We start from the raw sequence: 15,217 nt of genomic DNA, 5'->3' as shown, positions 1-15,217 counted from the left end.
ATTATTTATCAGTCACAAATGACATCTTTTCAAGGGTTGAACTGGAATGGGATATATAGCTTTCAGCTGTGGTGTTACTGCTTCCTTGTGGTGGGAGCTCCTTCATAGCAGTGGTAATTTATGCAAGCCCTAATTACCCGGGCAAGCCTCCTAGCATGGCAATTTTCAATGCCAACATCACACATACATCGTGGCAGCTGGCAAGCTAACTGCACAACCTGAGAGACTCATATATTCAACATTTGCATACATTATTGCTTCCAAGTGAGCCAGATTTGCGGCAGCATAATGCCACCGCAACCAGGTGTAAACCATTTATACAGCTAAAAAAAGGCAAGGGCTTCTGGACTGTTCACTAGCTGGCTTGTTTGAGATCAGGGGGTTGGTGTATTGCCAAGAAAAATAGAAACCCAAGGGCTTGGAGTCACGCAGAATACAGAACATTATAAATGTATGCATGATGTTGGCAAAATGGAGACAAGTTTTCTTGCTGCTCCGTAACACTAGAAGTTGGGCTCACCCAATGACACTGGCTAGCAGTAGATTCACAACAGGCAGAAGAAAATACTTCTTCATGCAATGTGTCATTAAGCTTATGGAGTTCACCGCCACAAATAGTTGTGATGGCCATTGTCTTGGATGACCTGAAAACATGATTAGAGAATTTCATGAAGGTTAAGTCTGCCAATGGCTATCGACCATGATAGCTAAATAGAATATCCAAGTCCAGAGGGAGTATATCTCAGAACATTAGTACTGTAGTGGAGGCAACAATATTTGGGAAGGGCATTTGCCTTCATGCTCTGCTTGCAGGTTTCTTGAAAGTATTTGGCAGGCCACCATCAGAAACAGGATGCTAGACTAGAGAGACCTTTGGTCTGAACTTGTTATGTTCTTACATAGATGGCCACAATAGTTTGAGACTATGTTGGGTTGGGGGTTAAGGATTGCCCAAAGTTACAGTTTGACAGTTGAGAGTTTTCTGTGTGATCAAAGAATGTTGCAGTTACATTTTAGTCTTTGCAAGTTCCTTTACAATGACACCCCATCCTCCAACCTTTAAAACAAATAAAAGAGGAACCATATTTGTAAGCAGCCGTCTGATTTTTTTAAAATTATAAAATGTTGATTTTAATTGCCATTGAACAGACTTTTTACTGAAATGTGCTTGATTATTGTAAAACTTTCTACTGATTTCTTAAAGCTTAAGGAACTTTGGATTGAAGTTTGGACTGACCTTCATTAAGCATGTGTCTTAATGAAAGATGTAAGTCTCCTGTAAGCATTACATGGGAATTACATCCCATTAAATATGCTTGGGAGATGTATTATCCCAAGCCCTTAAAAAAATATCCAGGCATATACATATGAAATAAGGCCTAAATCCAGCACAGAATTAGGCATGCTTAAATAAAAATCTAAATTGCAACACAGATGAATGAACTGCTAGAAAATATTTGGAATGTTCTCTTTTACAGAATGATTTATCTCTCTTTTTTTCTTCTCCTCCATTTAACAGCTATATCTGGCATGATAGTTCCCCCCATGTGAAAGGATTGCCTTGAAGAATTTTACTAATGAAGAACTTGGATTCTGCTTCAGAACAAAGTCTGACACAAGTCCCAGAGCGGAACTTTTAACTCAGGCCTTTCTCTCTCTCTCTCTTTCTTCCTTATTAAGGAAAAAAGGAAGAATCTCACAATAATTGCAATGTTTTTAACAAAATAAAATGGTGGGGGGAAAACCCGTCCTTACAAAATAATACTGAAATTTACCCGGAGCCTGCAAGTGGAAGGTATTACTTTGTGCTGTCTATCCTAGGTTCTTGGGGGAGAGATTTATTTTGTGTCATGAAGAAAAATCCACTTGTGTCTTCTTGGTTTTCGATTAACTCAGTCACTATTTGTCTTTTACAAATCATAATGGGAGAAGGGGTGCCATCACTAGGGACTCTTTTTTAAAAGGTGTAATGAAGGGAAATAAAGTGGCAACACTTTTTTTAAAAAAACAAAACAAGTTTGTGTGGAACAGAAGTAGAAGTGCCAGAATAGGGGTGGTGGTTGTTTTTCTTTCCTTAGAAGAGTAATGGCAGTGCCAGTTAAGGGTTGGCTTATTTGTGTTACTCCTCCAGCGACAGTTCACTCATCTGATGTTTTGCATTCTTGGGAGGTGTGTGTGTAGTTCTGTGGGGTATGTATACACACACGTGCATATGCACACATAAATGCACACACAATTACCACATTAGGATTCCATTTTAGAGGCAGTGAGAAATTTTTTTTGGGGGGGAGGGGGGCATCTTTCTTAGAATATTGTACTTAGGTGACTGTGTAAATAATGCAAGACAGAAAAATTAGCAAAAGTGTAGCTAAGGACATGCATATCCCACCTTTTACCTTGGAAAACCCAGTGCCTCTGGATATAATGCTAAAAACTGCAGAATTAGATTAGCATGGCTCTCTCTCTCTCTCTCTCTGTCTTTAGCTTATATCAAACTTTTCCAAATGAGTGGCCTCCTTAAGTACAGTTTAACCCTGTCTACACATACAAATCTCTTTGGGATCTGGTGTGGCAGGACAAAGGCACAAACGTGAGCCACTTCATTGCATTTCTGCATATTCTCAACGGAAATATATTTCCTAGCTTACTTACATGGGGTTTTTGGTTTTGTTTGTTGGGGCCAGGGGCAGAAGACAACTTCATCCTGCCGTCCCAGAGATGGCCCAGAAGCACACATGCACACAAAACGACATGTCCGTATCAAGCTGCAATTGCTTTTATATCAGTCAACCCTTTTGGTTTGCGACATACTCTCTTAAGCAACAGGTAGTGGCATTTTTTTTATACATAGAAAATTAAAATATGAAAAAAGGGCGGAGGAGACAGAGTGTTATGTGAAGGTTTGCAAAGTAAACCCTCACAGGAATTTAGCTCTCATTATGTAGGGAGCATACTTAGTTGACGATGCAGAAAACCTCTAAGGATGCATTTACCTGATTGTTTTCCCCCTTTGCCATTGCGTTTTGTATGTAGTTATAAATACTGTAGATCTTTTGGGGTGATTTTTTTTTTTTGGCCAAAGTTATTGTTCTATTTATACAATTTAATGTCTTAAGACAGTTTTTTCAATCACATACACAGTCACACACGAGAATTACTGCATATTTTGCAAAATGAGCTCACTACCTTTAAGATTGCACATGCTTGCAAAATGAATTAAAGAAAAAAAGCTTTTTTAAAAAGAAGAATTTTGTAAAATATCCATATAAATAATGTATTTATCTTTGGAATTTGTACATTGCTTTTTCCCTGCAGCATCCCAGTTTATTTTATTGTGTATGTTTGCTATGTGAAAAGTGCTAATTTGTTTGGTCATTCACAGGTGTATTAGCTGTTTAAATGTGATTTTAATACAATTCATTTATAGGATTTTTTTAGTAATTGTTTTAAACCATGCTTCCATTTTGGTTTAATTTTCACTCAAAAGCCATTGTCTATTTTTGTATTATTTGTAAGTTAAGAAGGTTTTGTTCCCCATATATGGCAAAAGGTAGCATATTATTCTTGTAGCATTTAGTTATGTAGGTTTAAAAAAGTATCCTTTGCTTTTGAGGCTTATAAAAAAAAATCTAATGCTGTTTTACTCTATTAATATGCATGGAATCTCTCCCCTTTGGAGTGACGCATTTTTTGTGCATTAAATATGGGGAGAAACTTCATAGAAATCAATGAAAATACTTTCTTTCTTGTCTGCTTGTATATTTCTCTGTCTTTCACATGAATATAAACCAGCAGATTGGATGCCTTAACAATGCAAATCATATTCATTTCACTTGTACATTGTACTGCGCACCAGAACTGTCAATCATCACTAACATTCTAAGGAGAAAAAAAAGGAATTTGAAAAGCACAAAAGAACTGTTTTGTTACCTTAAGACAATGTGACTTTTTTCTAGCCAAGCAACAATGCTGCAACTGTGCATGCTTCCTGTTTGAATTTTGCAATTGATTTCACTCAGATATCACTGTGTGATCTTTTGGGAAGGGGAGTGGGGTTGGGGGGAGGAGAGAAAGAAAGAAAGAAAAAATCCATAAGGTTTTTGCCCCTAGAACAATAAGAACACACTCACATATAAAGAAACTGGAAAATATAAGGAATATCAATGTATTGCTTCTCTATCGTTCAAACATTTATTCTAATTCACATAGTAAGCAACGGCACTGCAATGTAATCAAATTTAAAGCCATATTTTGTCCAGTGATGCCCTCCACTGAACCCATTCAGACAGAGTTGCACCAGTTTAGACACTCATACAAAGTCATATACATGTATAACCCCTTTCCTTCAACGTCCAAAGATCCTTTGAACAATAGGTAGAATTTGTTTCTCCAAGTATTTATAGCGCGCTGATAAAAGGAAATTTATATTTAAAAATCTCCCTGCCCCAAATAGATCCTATGACTTTTACACGATTCTTAAAGATGCCGCTCTTAACAGAATATGGCTTTAAGTGGAAATGACCATGTTTCAGTCTTTACAAAGTGAAGCCTCTGATTGGCTGAGTTGTGTGGAGGATGCCCATTTCCTCTCCAGTGTACCAGGCTGCATCTAAAATGAAGTCATCTCTGAATCTACTAATCGTTCACCTTCTTAACTAAACCTTTTGGAATAGACACACACACTGTACAGTTCTATTGTTAGAGAAAACTAACTACTGTAGAGATTGTTATAATTTTTTTGCAGAAATTCAAGCTGTAAAAACTTTTCAACTTTCACAATATTTAATTAAAGTTACTTCCTGTCTGTGAGTGCAGCTCCTGGCTGTGTATTTATTCATTTGGCTCTGCGAAGTCGACAGACAACGAAAAGTGCTGAATGTCAGACAGCGGCAATGGAACGGACACCCCTTCTGCATTCTGTTGTAAAATATGAAGCAGCAAAAATAGGGGAAAGAATGCATCGTGGGCTGCTTATGATAAATCCGCTGTAGGGAAAAGAATACATTCTGTACTTACAGCTCTGAAGAGAACCACCACGATCTTGGGGCTCTGTTATGCATCTCAGGAGCTATGGGGCATAAATGGTCCACTTGTTGCTAGCCCAATGTCTTCAGTGTTGGGAAATGTTTCATGTACATGGAGGGAGCATAGTTCAGTGGTTTGTCACATGCTTTGTAAACAGGCAGTCTCAGGTTCAGTCCTGGGATCTCACTGAAAGAACATAAGAACAGCGTTGCTGGATCAGACCAAAGTCTAGTATCTTGTATCCAACAGTGGCTAACCAGATGTCCATTGGAAGCACACAGACATGGGTACAACCAGGGCTTTTTTTTCAGCTGGAACTCACTGGAACTTAATTCTGGCACCTCTCAGGTGGGCATCATTGACATTATAAGATAACAAGGGAGACATTCATGGTGAGTTCCAGCACTTCTTTTTCTAGAAAAATAGCAGTGAGTACAACAGCCTTGTTCTGCTGTTGTTTCCCTCAAGTGGCATTCAGGAACACATTACCGCTGATCTTGAGGGGGTTGTATACATCCATCTAGACCATTGATAGGGCAATGAAAAGGCCTTATCATCCATCAATTTGTTTAACCCCATTTTAAGGTTGCCTGTGAGAATATAAAAGGGTTTCCTAGAGTGGCAATGGAAAAGACCCAGAGGCCTAAGAGAGCTGCAGTCAAGAGTAGGCCGCAGTGCATGGTCAAGTAGTCTGACTCGGTATAAAGCTACTTCACATACAATAAATGGCTAACCTAAGGTTGTCCAGATATTTGCCAGACTCCCATCTCCCATCAGTCCCTGCCAGTACAGACAGTGGTTGGCGGATGATGGTAGTTGTAGTCCCAACAACATCTGGAGGGCCACAGGGTTACCATTCTTCAAAATAGAAGAGTATTGGGCAACCCAAAATGCTTCAGAAGGCCATGAATCACAGTACAGAGATATGTGGTCATCTAATGAGGCGGTAATTTCATGACATCATTATTTATCAAACAATATAGTACTACGCCGTGATTCACCCAACGTGGAAAAGTTCTCTATATTTAAATTGGAGAGAAGTAAGTATATGTGTCTAACACCCACATTAAAAACAATGAGATACTCAGCATGGTCCCAACTCATGCTTAACCAAAAGTAAACTCCACTGTATTCAATGGACCTTGCTTCCAGGAGTGTGCAAGGACTGCATACACAGTTTTAGCTGTACTGTACCCACAGTGCCCTGGAATGCTAGTTTTCAAATTACTGCTCCCTCTGCTACTAAAATCTGATGGTCCCATCACTATCATTTGGGAAGCTACACCAAAATAAGGTAATGGATTTAGAGGACTTATCAGGTATGAAGAATATTAGTATGTAAATACAAACACACAGAGAGCAGTGTTCGAAACTCCCATTGTTCTAGGTACATTTTGCGACAGGGAATTTCATTAGCACAAGCAGTTTCTGAGCTGTGGGCGCAGTAATGTGCCTAAGATTTCAGATTAAAACTGCAGAGTGGAAGGAAAGGAGGACCTTTTCTACCTCTCCACTTCCAGCTACTCTCTGAAGACTAGAGAAGAGACCCTCTTAAGACTATTAGGGGAGTGGGCAGGGGAAGGACTAGACTATATGAAAAGTGAACATAATATTTTATCTGCAGTTCATCTGTATTGTTATTTAAAAAGCGCACCTAGACATTCCATTGTTGTGCCCATGAAATATACTCGGGAGTCGAGAGTGGATTTCATGCTCTTTATTCAGCTCATAGGGGTGAGGAGGAATGCAAGTTCCCCCAGAATGTCTGCTTTATATACGTTATTTACACAATGGGCCCCACGTGATTGGCTAATTCCAGGATTCACCTGTAGGCCAATCAGGTTGCGGATTCACCTGGAGCTGGATTGAGTGGCTCCTGTGGACCAATCAAACTGCTGCATTCTGAATCCCATTGTTCTAGGACCAATCAGACTGCTGCCTTTTGGATCCTATTCAACTTAGTACATAACAGCCCATAACCTAGGTTTAAGGTGCCATTTAGCTCCTAGCTTTCATATCTCAGTTTCTAACACTGACACACAGAGAGCGACACAAACAGACATGTACTATTGGCTTGCCAAGAACCTATGCTAAGTGGCTCCCAGGACCTTCAGAATGTGAAGGGCAGTTGAACAATTTAGTATTGCCAATATTGAGGTGGTGAATAGGAGTGATCCATCAAAAGCATCACCAGCAAGAGTTTTTGAACCACTTGTATTCCAAATGTTTGTTTTACATTTGGGACTGTAGGTGTTATAAGTTTAGTTCCAAAAGGTGATTATGTGAAGCAGCCCACAGTCTAAATCTGCCACTGATGAATGTGGAACAGGTGATGAGCATCCATTTCATAGAAGAGATAGAACAAGTTTTAATTTATTCAAAATCTGAATGACTTGGTTAATATTAGCTTGAGCATGTTCACTCCAGCACCTGGGATAGTAAATTCATGAGAGAGGCTAGAGCTGGTCTACAATTCTGCCTAAATACACAAAACATGTAATAAAATCTGAAGCACGAACAGCCATTCACCATATGGGGTGGGCTGTAGATTAGTAGATGAGCACTACTGCCTACTTTGCATGCAGAAAGTCCCAGGTTAATTACTTCTATTGCCCTTCATAGTCATGTTTAATATAGAATACAAAATCTTTCTGATTTCTTCCTGTCATGTATTATTACCCCCATATGCCTCTTGCTTATACGGCCACAAGTTCAAGGTGTTCTGATTACATCACTAGTGTGACTACTGGCAAACTTCTGGAAGAGAATTTCAAATTCTTGTCAGCAGGTTACACCTTAATGACTGTCAGTGACCTCTCCCATACCAGCATGTCAGAGACTATATTTATCAAACGATGTCATATCTGTGATTTTAGTTGTGTTTGTGTGTGTACACACGTGTGTGCACACACAAACACACAGTGCTATTTTTCTAGAACTCACCATAAACGCCTCCCTTGTTCTATTATAATGGCAATGTCACCCACCTGAGAGGGGCCAGAAGTGAGTTCTGGTGAGTTCCGGCTGTAAAAAAAGCCCTGCAAACACACACACACACACACACACAAAATACAAACAAAGAAAGAGAGAGAAAGAGAAAGAGAAAGAGAAAGAGAGAGAATGTCCAACTTTAGACTTATCTCTGAGTCTACAGCAGGAGTAGGGAACCTGTGCCCCTCCCCAATGTTGTCGGACTCTAACTCCCATCAGCCTCACTCAGCATGGTCAATTGTCAGGGATGGTGGACCTACTGAGTGTAAGGGGTGTGCAAGAGTTAATAGTTAACTGAACCATTGTGGTGCAGTGGTAAAAGTGGCAGACCAAAACAGAGACCCAGGTTCAAAGCTCTACCCAGCCATGAGGCTTACTGGGTGACCTTGGGCTCACCACATACTCTCAAGCTTGACCTATCTCACTGGGTTGCTTTCAGGATAAAATGGACACACCAAACAATAACAAAATTAATATTTCTACCCCACCCAGTGTTAAACAACAAAACAGAACAATACTATTTCAAAAAAATGTAAACAATAAAAAACATTGAAAACATTAAACTGATACTGCCTTGAACTTCCTGGAAGAAAGGTGGACTTTAGATGGAATAAATACACCCTGAGGACAAACCATTTGTCACCACGCCATCTCCCATTCCATCTATCCCAAACTTCACAGCTGGCTTGTCAGAGGGCTTCTCATTTTCCCACCACTGGCCTTGGCTCACTGTGTGGTGATAACACCAGAGGGCCTTCTCTGGTGTGGCTCTCCCAAGTGAGGGATACCTTCCTCCTGGAGGTGCAGACAGTGGAGATTCTGCTGAGATTCCACCATCAATTAAAAACAGCCTCATTCTCTCAGGCCAGTTGCGTAGCATGGGGGTCAGGGGTCCATGGCCCCAGGTGCAAAATTCTGATGGGGCACAACCAGAAATGCGTATGCAGTCCACCAGCTTCTATAGGGATCCACACCCCGTCCTAGAGAAGGTGGCAGAGCAGCACAGGCCCACAGTGAGTGAGTGTGGACAGAGGAAGGGAGGCAAGGGGCAACCCCAGTGTGGCCTGGCCTGGTGCTGCTCTCTGTGGGCATTGGTGGGATTCACCCGCCAAAGTCCATGTCAGCTGGCCATTCCCGGCCCCCCCCCATGCAGGCAGGTAGGTGGCACAGCACTGCCCCGCTTGGCTCAGGGGCCCGTGCTCCAGCTTGCCTGCCCTGGGTGCTGGCAACCCATGCTATGCCACTGTCTCAGGCATTTGGAGTGAGTTAGAAGTCTTAGGTAGTCTTAGGCCTAAATCACTTTGATATGACAAAGGGCAGCCTATACGTTTTAGAAGTAATGTAATATAAATATTAAGGTCTCCAAATTGGCTAAGATTAGCCCTGCTTTTAGCTTGCTATGTTATGGAAAGCCCTCCTGACGTAGCAACACCCTCCGGATTTGCAGTGACCTGCATGGGATATTTTACCATAGTTTGTTACAGATACAGATAATTGGAAAGGTGAAGAGTGAGGAAAACTGACATTGCTTTAAAAAAAAAAAAATCAAAGGGTCAAAAATCTAGGGTAAAATTCATGTTAGTTTTCCAGTGTGGTTATTGACACAAAGCTGTTCCCTTAGAGTGGCTCAAACACTGCACTGGAGACACGCAGAGAGAGGGGGAGGGAGCAATGGTGGGGATAGGCTGGACCTCTTGAGTGTTTCCCACATCAGTTCCCCCTCCCGTAGCCTGCACCTTATCAGAGCAAAGGTAACCCATGAATCAGGCAACAGCTTAATGGTACCACTTGAAGCCTCTCAAATGGCAGTGGGAACTTCCTGTAGGAATGAAATCCTGCTAGCATATTTATCCTGAATAGACTGCTTTGTAATGTTAGAGTATGATGCCATTCCAGATCAAAGAAAGAAAGAAAGAAAGTAGAAGCAGAGCTCCATAAGGTAATAGCCTATTCACAACAATGGCTCCTCACTTTCCCCTGGATGGCAGTGCTCATGCTAGTTAAGGAAAGAATAATAGTTCATACCCCTTGCTCAGCAACATTTTTAGCTAAATCTGCTCCTAGACCCCCAGACAGCACAATGGCCTGGAAATCTGCTAGTTTATCCACAACAATGTAATGTCTTCTGTTGAAGTCTTTAAAAACGTTATCTTAAAAATATTTTAGGCACTGATTTCTTTAACAACAAAAACGGCTTCACTTAAAACAAATCAAGGAACTAATAAGAGTAGCAGGCAGCACACACCCCCTTTGCACTTACAGCAGCTGTGCAGAACCTATTGCCTGCGGCCCTAATGTACAATGTTGGGTGTGACACAAGTAAAGACGTGGATGGGCTGGAAGTAGGGGTTGCAGTCACCACCCATCAGCAGATTGGCAGCACCTGCAAAACCCCATGCATGACACTATGAAAGCACAACAACCTGTGGCTTGCAAGGTGCTGATCCTTCGCCAGCATGGTTTGCTTTCAGTGTGATGTCAGGTGAGTGGTCCCACCCACATGTCCAACTTGGCTGACCCCTTGAGTATGATCAGTTCCACTGGGCAGCTCCAGCTCCCCACCCTTGACTTACCATTGTAGGGTGTCATAAGGTTTTGTGGAAGCACAGGCATGCAAGCAGGCAAACCGTTGAAAAGATGGTGAATGATGAAAGACAGAAGACAGGACATTCACAAACATCTCTAGGCAACCTCAGAGGTAAACCAGGTCACACAAGCATTTTTTCAGAATAATCTCAGATATTCCACAAAAAGCCTCCACTTCAGGTCTTTGGAATTAAGGAGACTGAGCTTTAGAAAGTGGTTCAGAAAGCTGCTGCCTGTAGAATAAGCACAGCCACAGATTTACACGTTAAGATCTCTGCTGCTAGAATCTACAGACAGCTAGAGTCATCCAGCAATAATATTTCTAGGAATGTGCTCAGGCTCCCATGTGTCAATGTGTAGCATTTTGCTCCTCTTTCGATCCCAGTCATGCCCTCTGAGTGTTAAACAATACAGAGCAACCTTCTAACAGCTCTTAATATATATTTTATTTCAACTATCACTCTTATTTGGCAGGTGAGTTATTCTGCACAGCAGGTGTTCCTTAATGGTGTTAAAGAATAAACAGAACTTAGTGATGGTCTTACATACCCATTAGCTAATGGATTACTAAGCAAAAGGGACTCATGTTTAACCTCCCTGCACTTAGCCCACTGTTGAGAAAAATGTGAAAAAAGTATAAACCAACACTCCAACTGCAGTTCTCAGGACCCATGGGAGGTGAGCTCAAACTTTAAATGCAGTTCTTTTGATAGACAGGTGAATGAATGTGGCTATCATTATGTAATCACACAGCCTGGGAACTATTTATCATATTTATTATCCATGCAACATGTAGCTGTGATTTTTTCAAAAGCCCTTGACCTGCCTGAGAGAGGCAATGCTATTAGCATTGCTTTAAGGACCATGCAGAAAGGATTAAGCAGAGCAAAACTATAGAATTGATCACGATGGCTCCCATTTCTACATTCCACCTGAACCCAGTAGATGATGATGCAAGAACTGACAGAAGCACCTGACAAGGTTCCCTTTCTCTCCTCTGTCCAACAGCACAACTTACACACCTTAACTGACACAGTCCCATTGGGCTTCTGGGTTTTCATAGCCTCTCATCATCCAGTTTTCAGTTAGCCATGTAGCATATTGATATTCACCAACATTACCACCTTTTATGCAGCAGGATCCTTTTTCCTTCCATGCCTACTACTGATCAACTCTTCACGCTAATGTGACTGCTAGATTAGATGATTTATTGCAAGGATTAGACAATTTCATGGGTCTATCAACAGCTATGAGCAATGGAATAAGAGATGTGGAGCAAGAGTTCGGGGTAAGAGAACAGATAACTCAAGAGCAGTCTAGAACCACCTGGCTATTGGAAACAATCTAGAATGCTGGAGTAGGTGGACCTTTATTATGTTCACACTTTGTTGAGTTTATGCTCAGCAAATCACTCCACTGTACCTAGAGCTACCTTGCCATTTGACCTGCCTCTGAGGGAGGATGAATTGGCAATCGGCGCTCTGCAGCCACACAGCCTCACTGGACTCCAATGGCAGGAAGCAACAAAGCTGAGTATTGGTGACCCCTCACCCCAAACTTCCTGATGACATCTCTCAGCAGTTTCATCTGTTAAAAGAGTATGAGGGACAAGATGGAACCTTGTGGAACCCTACAGCACAACTACCATGGGTCTGAGCAGAAGCCCCCCCACAATGATCGTCTCTTAAACTAAAACTGCAGAGTGAAACACTCTATCACTATGCCTCCAATTCCCAACCCACAGAACTGGTACAGGAAAATAGTGTGGTTGATGGTATCAACACCCACTGAGAGATCAAGGAGAAGAAACAGCAAAGTGTGGAAACATAGGCTGTTAGAATTTTAAAATATGCCCTTTCAAGTGAGGTCCAAAATGCCCCTTAAAAGCTTTTTTGCTTTTTAAAAGAGTTTATCTCTTCCCCCAGCATAGGAAAATGGCCATGTTTGGCAAATTAAAAATGGTTTACTTACAAACTCTCTAAAGGTGAGATTCGTGTGCTTCAGAAAATCGCACAGGCAGCAAAATTTGGCTGAGGTACAAACTCAAGAATGGGTGATGAGAGCCAGGTGGTGGAGCAACCAGCTCAAACCTCTTCACATGCTGAGCTTCTCTGATAGGCGGTGGGATGGAACAATAAACTTGATTGCCTAGTTCCTCCCAGGTGAGGGGAAGTGATGTAACTAAGCCTTGCAGGACAGCTTCCTGTATGATATTAACCCTTTCATGCATTGATTAGACTTAAGCTGGGAGTTGCCATATTTCAAAGCATAACATTCCTGACACCCACAAAATTGTTGAGCTGTTTGGGGAACAAGCCCAAATTGTTTAAGCTTTTGGAGCTGTTTGTGCTACGTTTTCCAGTGTGTCGCCATATCTCCAGGTTTTCCCTGACATTTTGACAATTTGGCAAAATTCCCCCCGATGCCATTTTTACACCCGAGAACCAGGACATGTTAGGAATGTTGGTAAGCATTCTTAGGTGAGGTTTGGACTTCAATATTTTATATATATATTTAAAAATACCTGAACTAATTTCCCTGGATCCCATATCCTAGACACCAGACTGATCACTAGTAACATGCCTCTAAGGTTGATGCCTGGAATTTCACTCTAGATTTGTACCCATGTTCTCTTCTTAAACTAAAAGGCCATGTAGCTGGGACAGCAATGTAGTAAATGTTAGCTAGAGGGCTGGTGAAGTTTTAGGCAGGCCAATGTGGGAGTCAGCAATAGTAAAGCTCTAGTTGTTTTTAATCTTGCACCTTGTACTTCTGTGTGAAGTTTAATCACTAAATTGCATTTTCATATTATATATTGTTTCCCATATGTTCATTAGTTACATATTTTGTTCATTATTTCTCCCTTTCCTGAGGATACATTCATGTATAAAGTTGATACTATTACACATAAAGGTAAAGGTAAAGGTACCCCTGCCCGTACTGGCCAGTCTTGACAGACTCTGGGGTTGTGCGCCCATCTCACTCAAGAGGCCAGGGGCCAGCGCTGTCCAGAGACACTTCCGGGTCACGTGGCCAGCGTGACATCGCTGCTCTGGTGAGCCAGAGCTGCACACGGAAATGCCGTTTACCTTCCTGCTAGTAAGCGGTCCCTATTTATCTACTTGCACCCGGGGGTGCTTTCGAACTGCTAGGTTGGCAGGCGCTGGGACTGAGCAACGGGAGCGCACCCCGCCGCAGGGATTCGAACCGCCGACCTTTCGATCGGCAAGCCCTAGGCGCTGAGGCTTTTACCCACAGCGCCACCCGCGTCCCACTATTACACATACATCTTCCATAAACCACTGGGGCAATTTAACAGCCTCATTTTCACCACCACTGGTGTTCTTCCAGTTGTATAGGATCCCAAGCCCCCTCATTCCCCTGACACCCCACATTCTCATGTCCTTTACATTTTCATTTCATTTTTCATTATCATTTCTACTGAACTATCTTGAATTTTCTTTCTTTTGTCACTTCCTAGACAGAGCTACATGAAAATAAGGCTCCAATCCTAAACACACTTACCAGGGAGTAAGCCCCATTGAAAACATGGGAATTTCATCTGAGATATATCATTTAAATTGATGAAATAACCTCATAATGTTTTAAGTCTCAGTTGGGTGTGAACCAGACAAGAGCATTACATCTTGTCCTCATAAAATAATGTGAAGGGCAATTACTAAGGAATAATATATGGATTTGGAAGATTAGGTTCTAAGTATTTAAAGCTTTTATATCTCACCTTTCATGGCAGCTTACAAAAAAACTGAAATACAGAATACATAGACAAAAATACAATACTAAAATCAAGTTAGAATCAAACACTAAAACATCATTACAGTCATACCTCAGAAGTCAAACGGAATCCGTTCCGAAAGTCTGTTCGACTTCCAAAACATTCAGAAACCAAAGCATGGCTTCAGATTGGCTGCAGGAAGCTCCTGCAGCCAATCAGAAGCTGCAGAAGCCCTGTCAGATGTTCGAGTTCCAAAGAACGTTTGTAAACCAGAACACTCACTTTCGGGTTTGTGGTGTTCGGGAGCCAAAACTTCCAAGTACCAAGGCATTCGGGATCCAAGGTACAACCGTACTTAAAAAAGACAGTGGCATAGCTCAATGATAGAGCATCTGCTTTGTATAATAATAAATAAAAAATAATTTTTTGTTTATATCCCGCCCTCCCCAGCTGAAGCCGGGCTCAGGGTGGCTAACAACAATAAAATAATACAACATTCTAAAATTCTTTCATTATAAAATTAATTCAAATCAAATTGATGGCAACCATTGGGCTAGAGTTCTGTGAAGATTGCCAAAGGAGAGAGTCAGGCTGTGCCCTGGCCAAAAGCTTGGTGGAACAGCTCTGTCTTGCAGGCCCTGCGGAAAGATGTCAAGTCCTGCAGGGCCCTAGTCTCTTGTAACAGAGCATTCCACCAGATCGGAGCCACAGCTGAAAAAGCCCTGGCTCTGGTTGAGGCCAGCCTAATCTCTCTGTGGCCTGGGACCTCCAAGATGTTTTTGTTTGAAGACCGCAAGTTCCTCTGTGGGACATACCAGGAGAGGCGGTCCCGTAGGTACAAGGGTCCTAGACCGTATAGGGCTTTAAAGGTTAAAACCA

The 15,217-nt window shown here is 41.7% G+C and overlaps 1 protein-coding gene and 1 long non-coding RNA gene across 9 annotated transcripts in view; one reads left to right on the top strand and one right to left on the bottom strand.

Annotated features, from left to right (window-relative positions):
* The window catches only part of EBF1 (EBF transcription factor 1), a 375,555-nt gene extending 370,745 nt beyond the window's left edge, over positions 1-4,810 (top strand). For all 8 annotated transcript variants that reach the window (XM_081901052.1, XM_081901048.1, XM_081901051.1 and 5 more), the window contains one exon: positions 1,520-4,810. In XM_081901052.1, coding sequence (XP_081757178.1) covers positions 1,520-1,551 — 32 coding nt within the window. In that variant the 3' untranslated portion in view covers positions 1,552-4,810. The remainder of the gene's footprint in view (positions 1-1,519) is intronic.
* LOC309364251 lies at positions 2,010-12,939 on the bottom strand. Its single transcript, XR_014165782.1, has 3 exons — positions 12,574-12,939; positions 5,017-5,211; positions 2,010-4,034 (listed from the first exon to the last, which is right to left on the bottom strand). It is a non-coding gene; the product is annotated as an uncharacterized lncRNA (long non-coding RNA).
* Between the last annotated feature and the right edge of the window lie 2,278 nt (positions 12,940-15,217).

The sequence above is a fragment of the Podarcis melisellensis genome (genome assembly GCF_964234715.1).
Source record: "Podarcis melisellensis genome assembly, chromosome: 2".
Taxonomy (NCBI): Eukaryota; Metazoa; Chordata; class Lepidosauria; order Squamata; family Lacertidae; genus Podarcis; species Podarcis melisellensis.
Note: the sequence above shows the minus strand (reverse complement) of the source record. Positions and strands in the feature narration are given on the sequence as shown.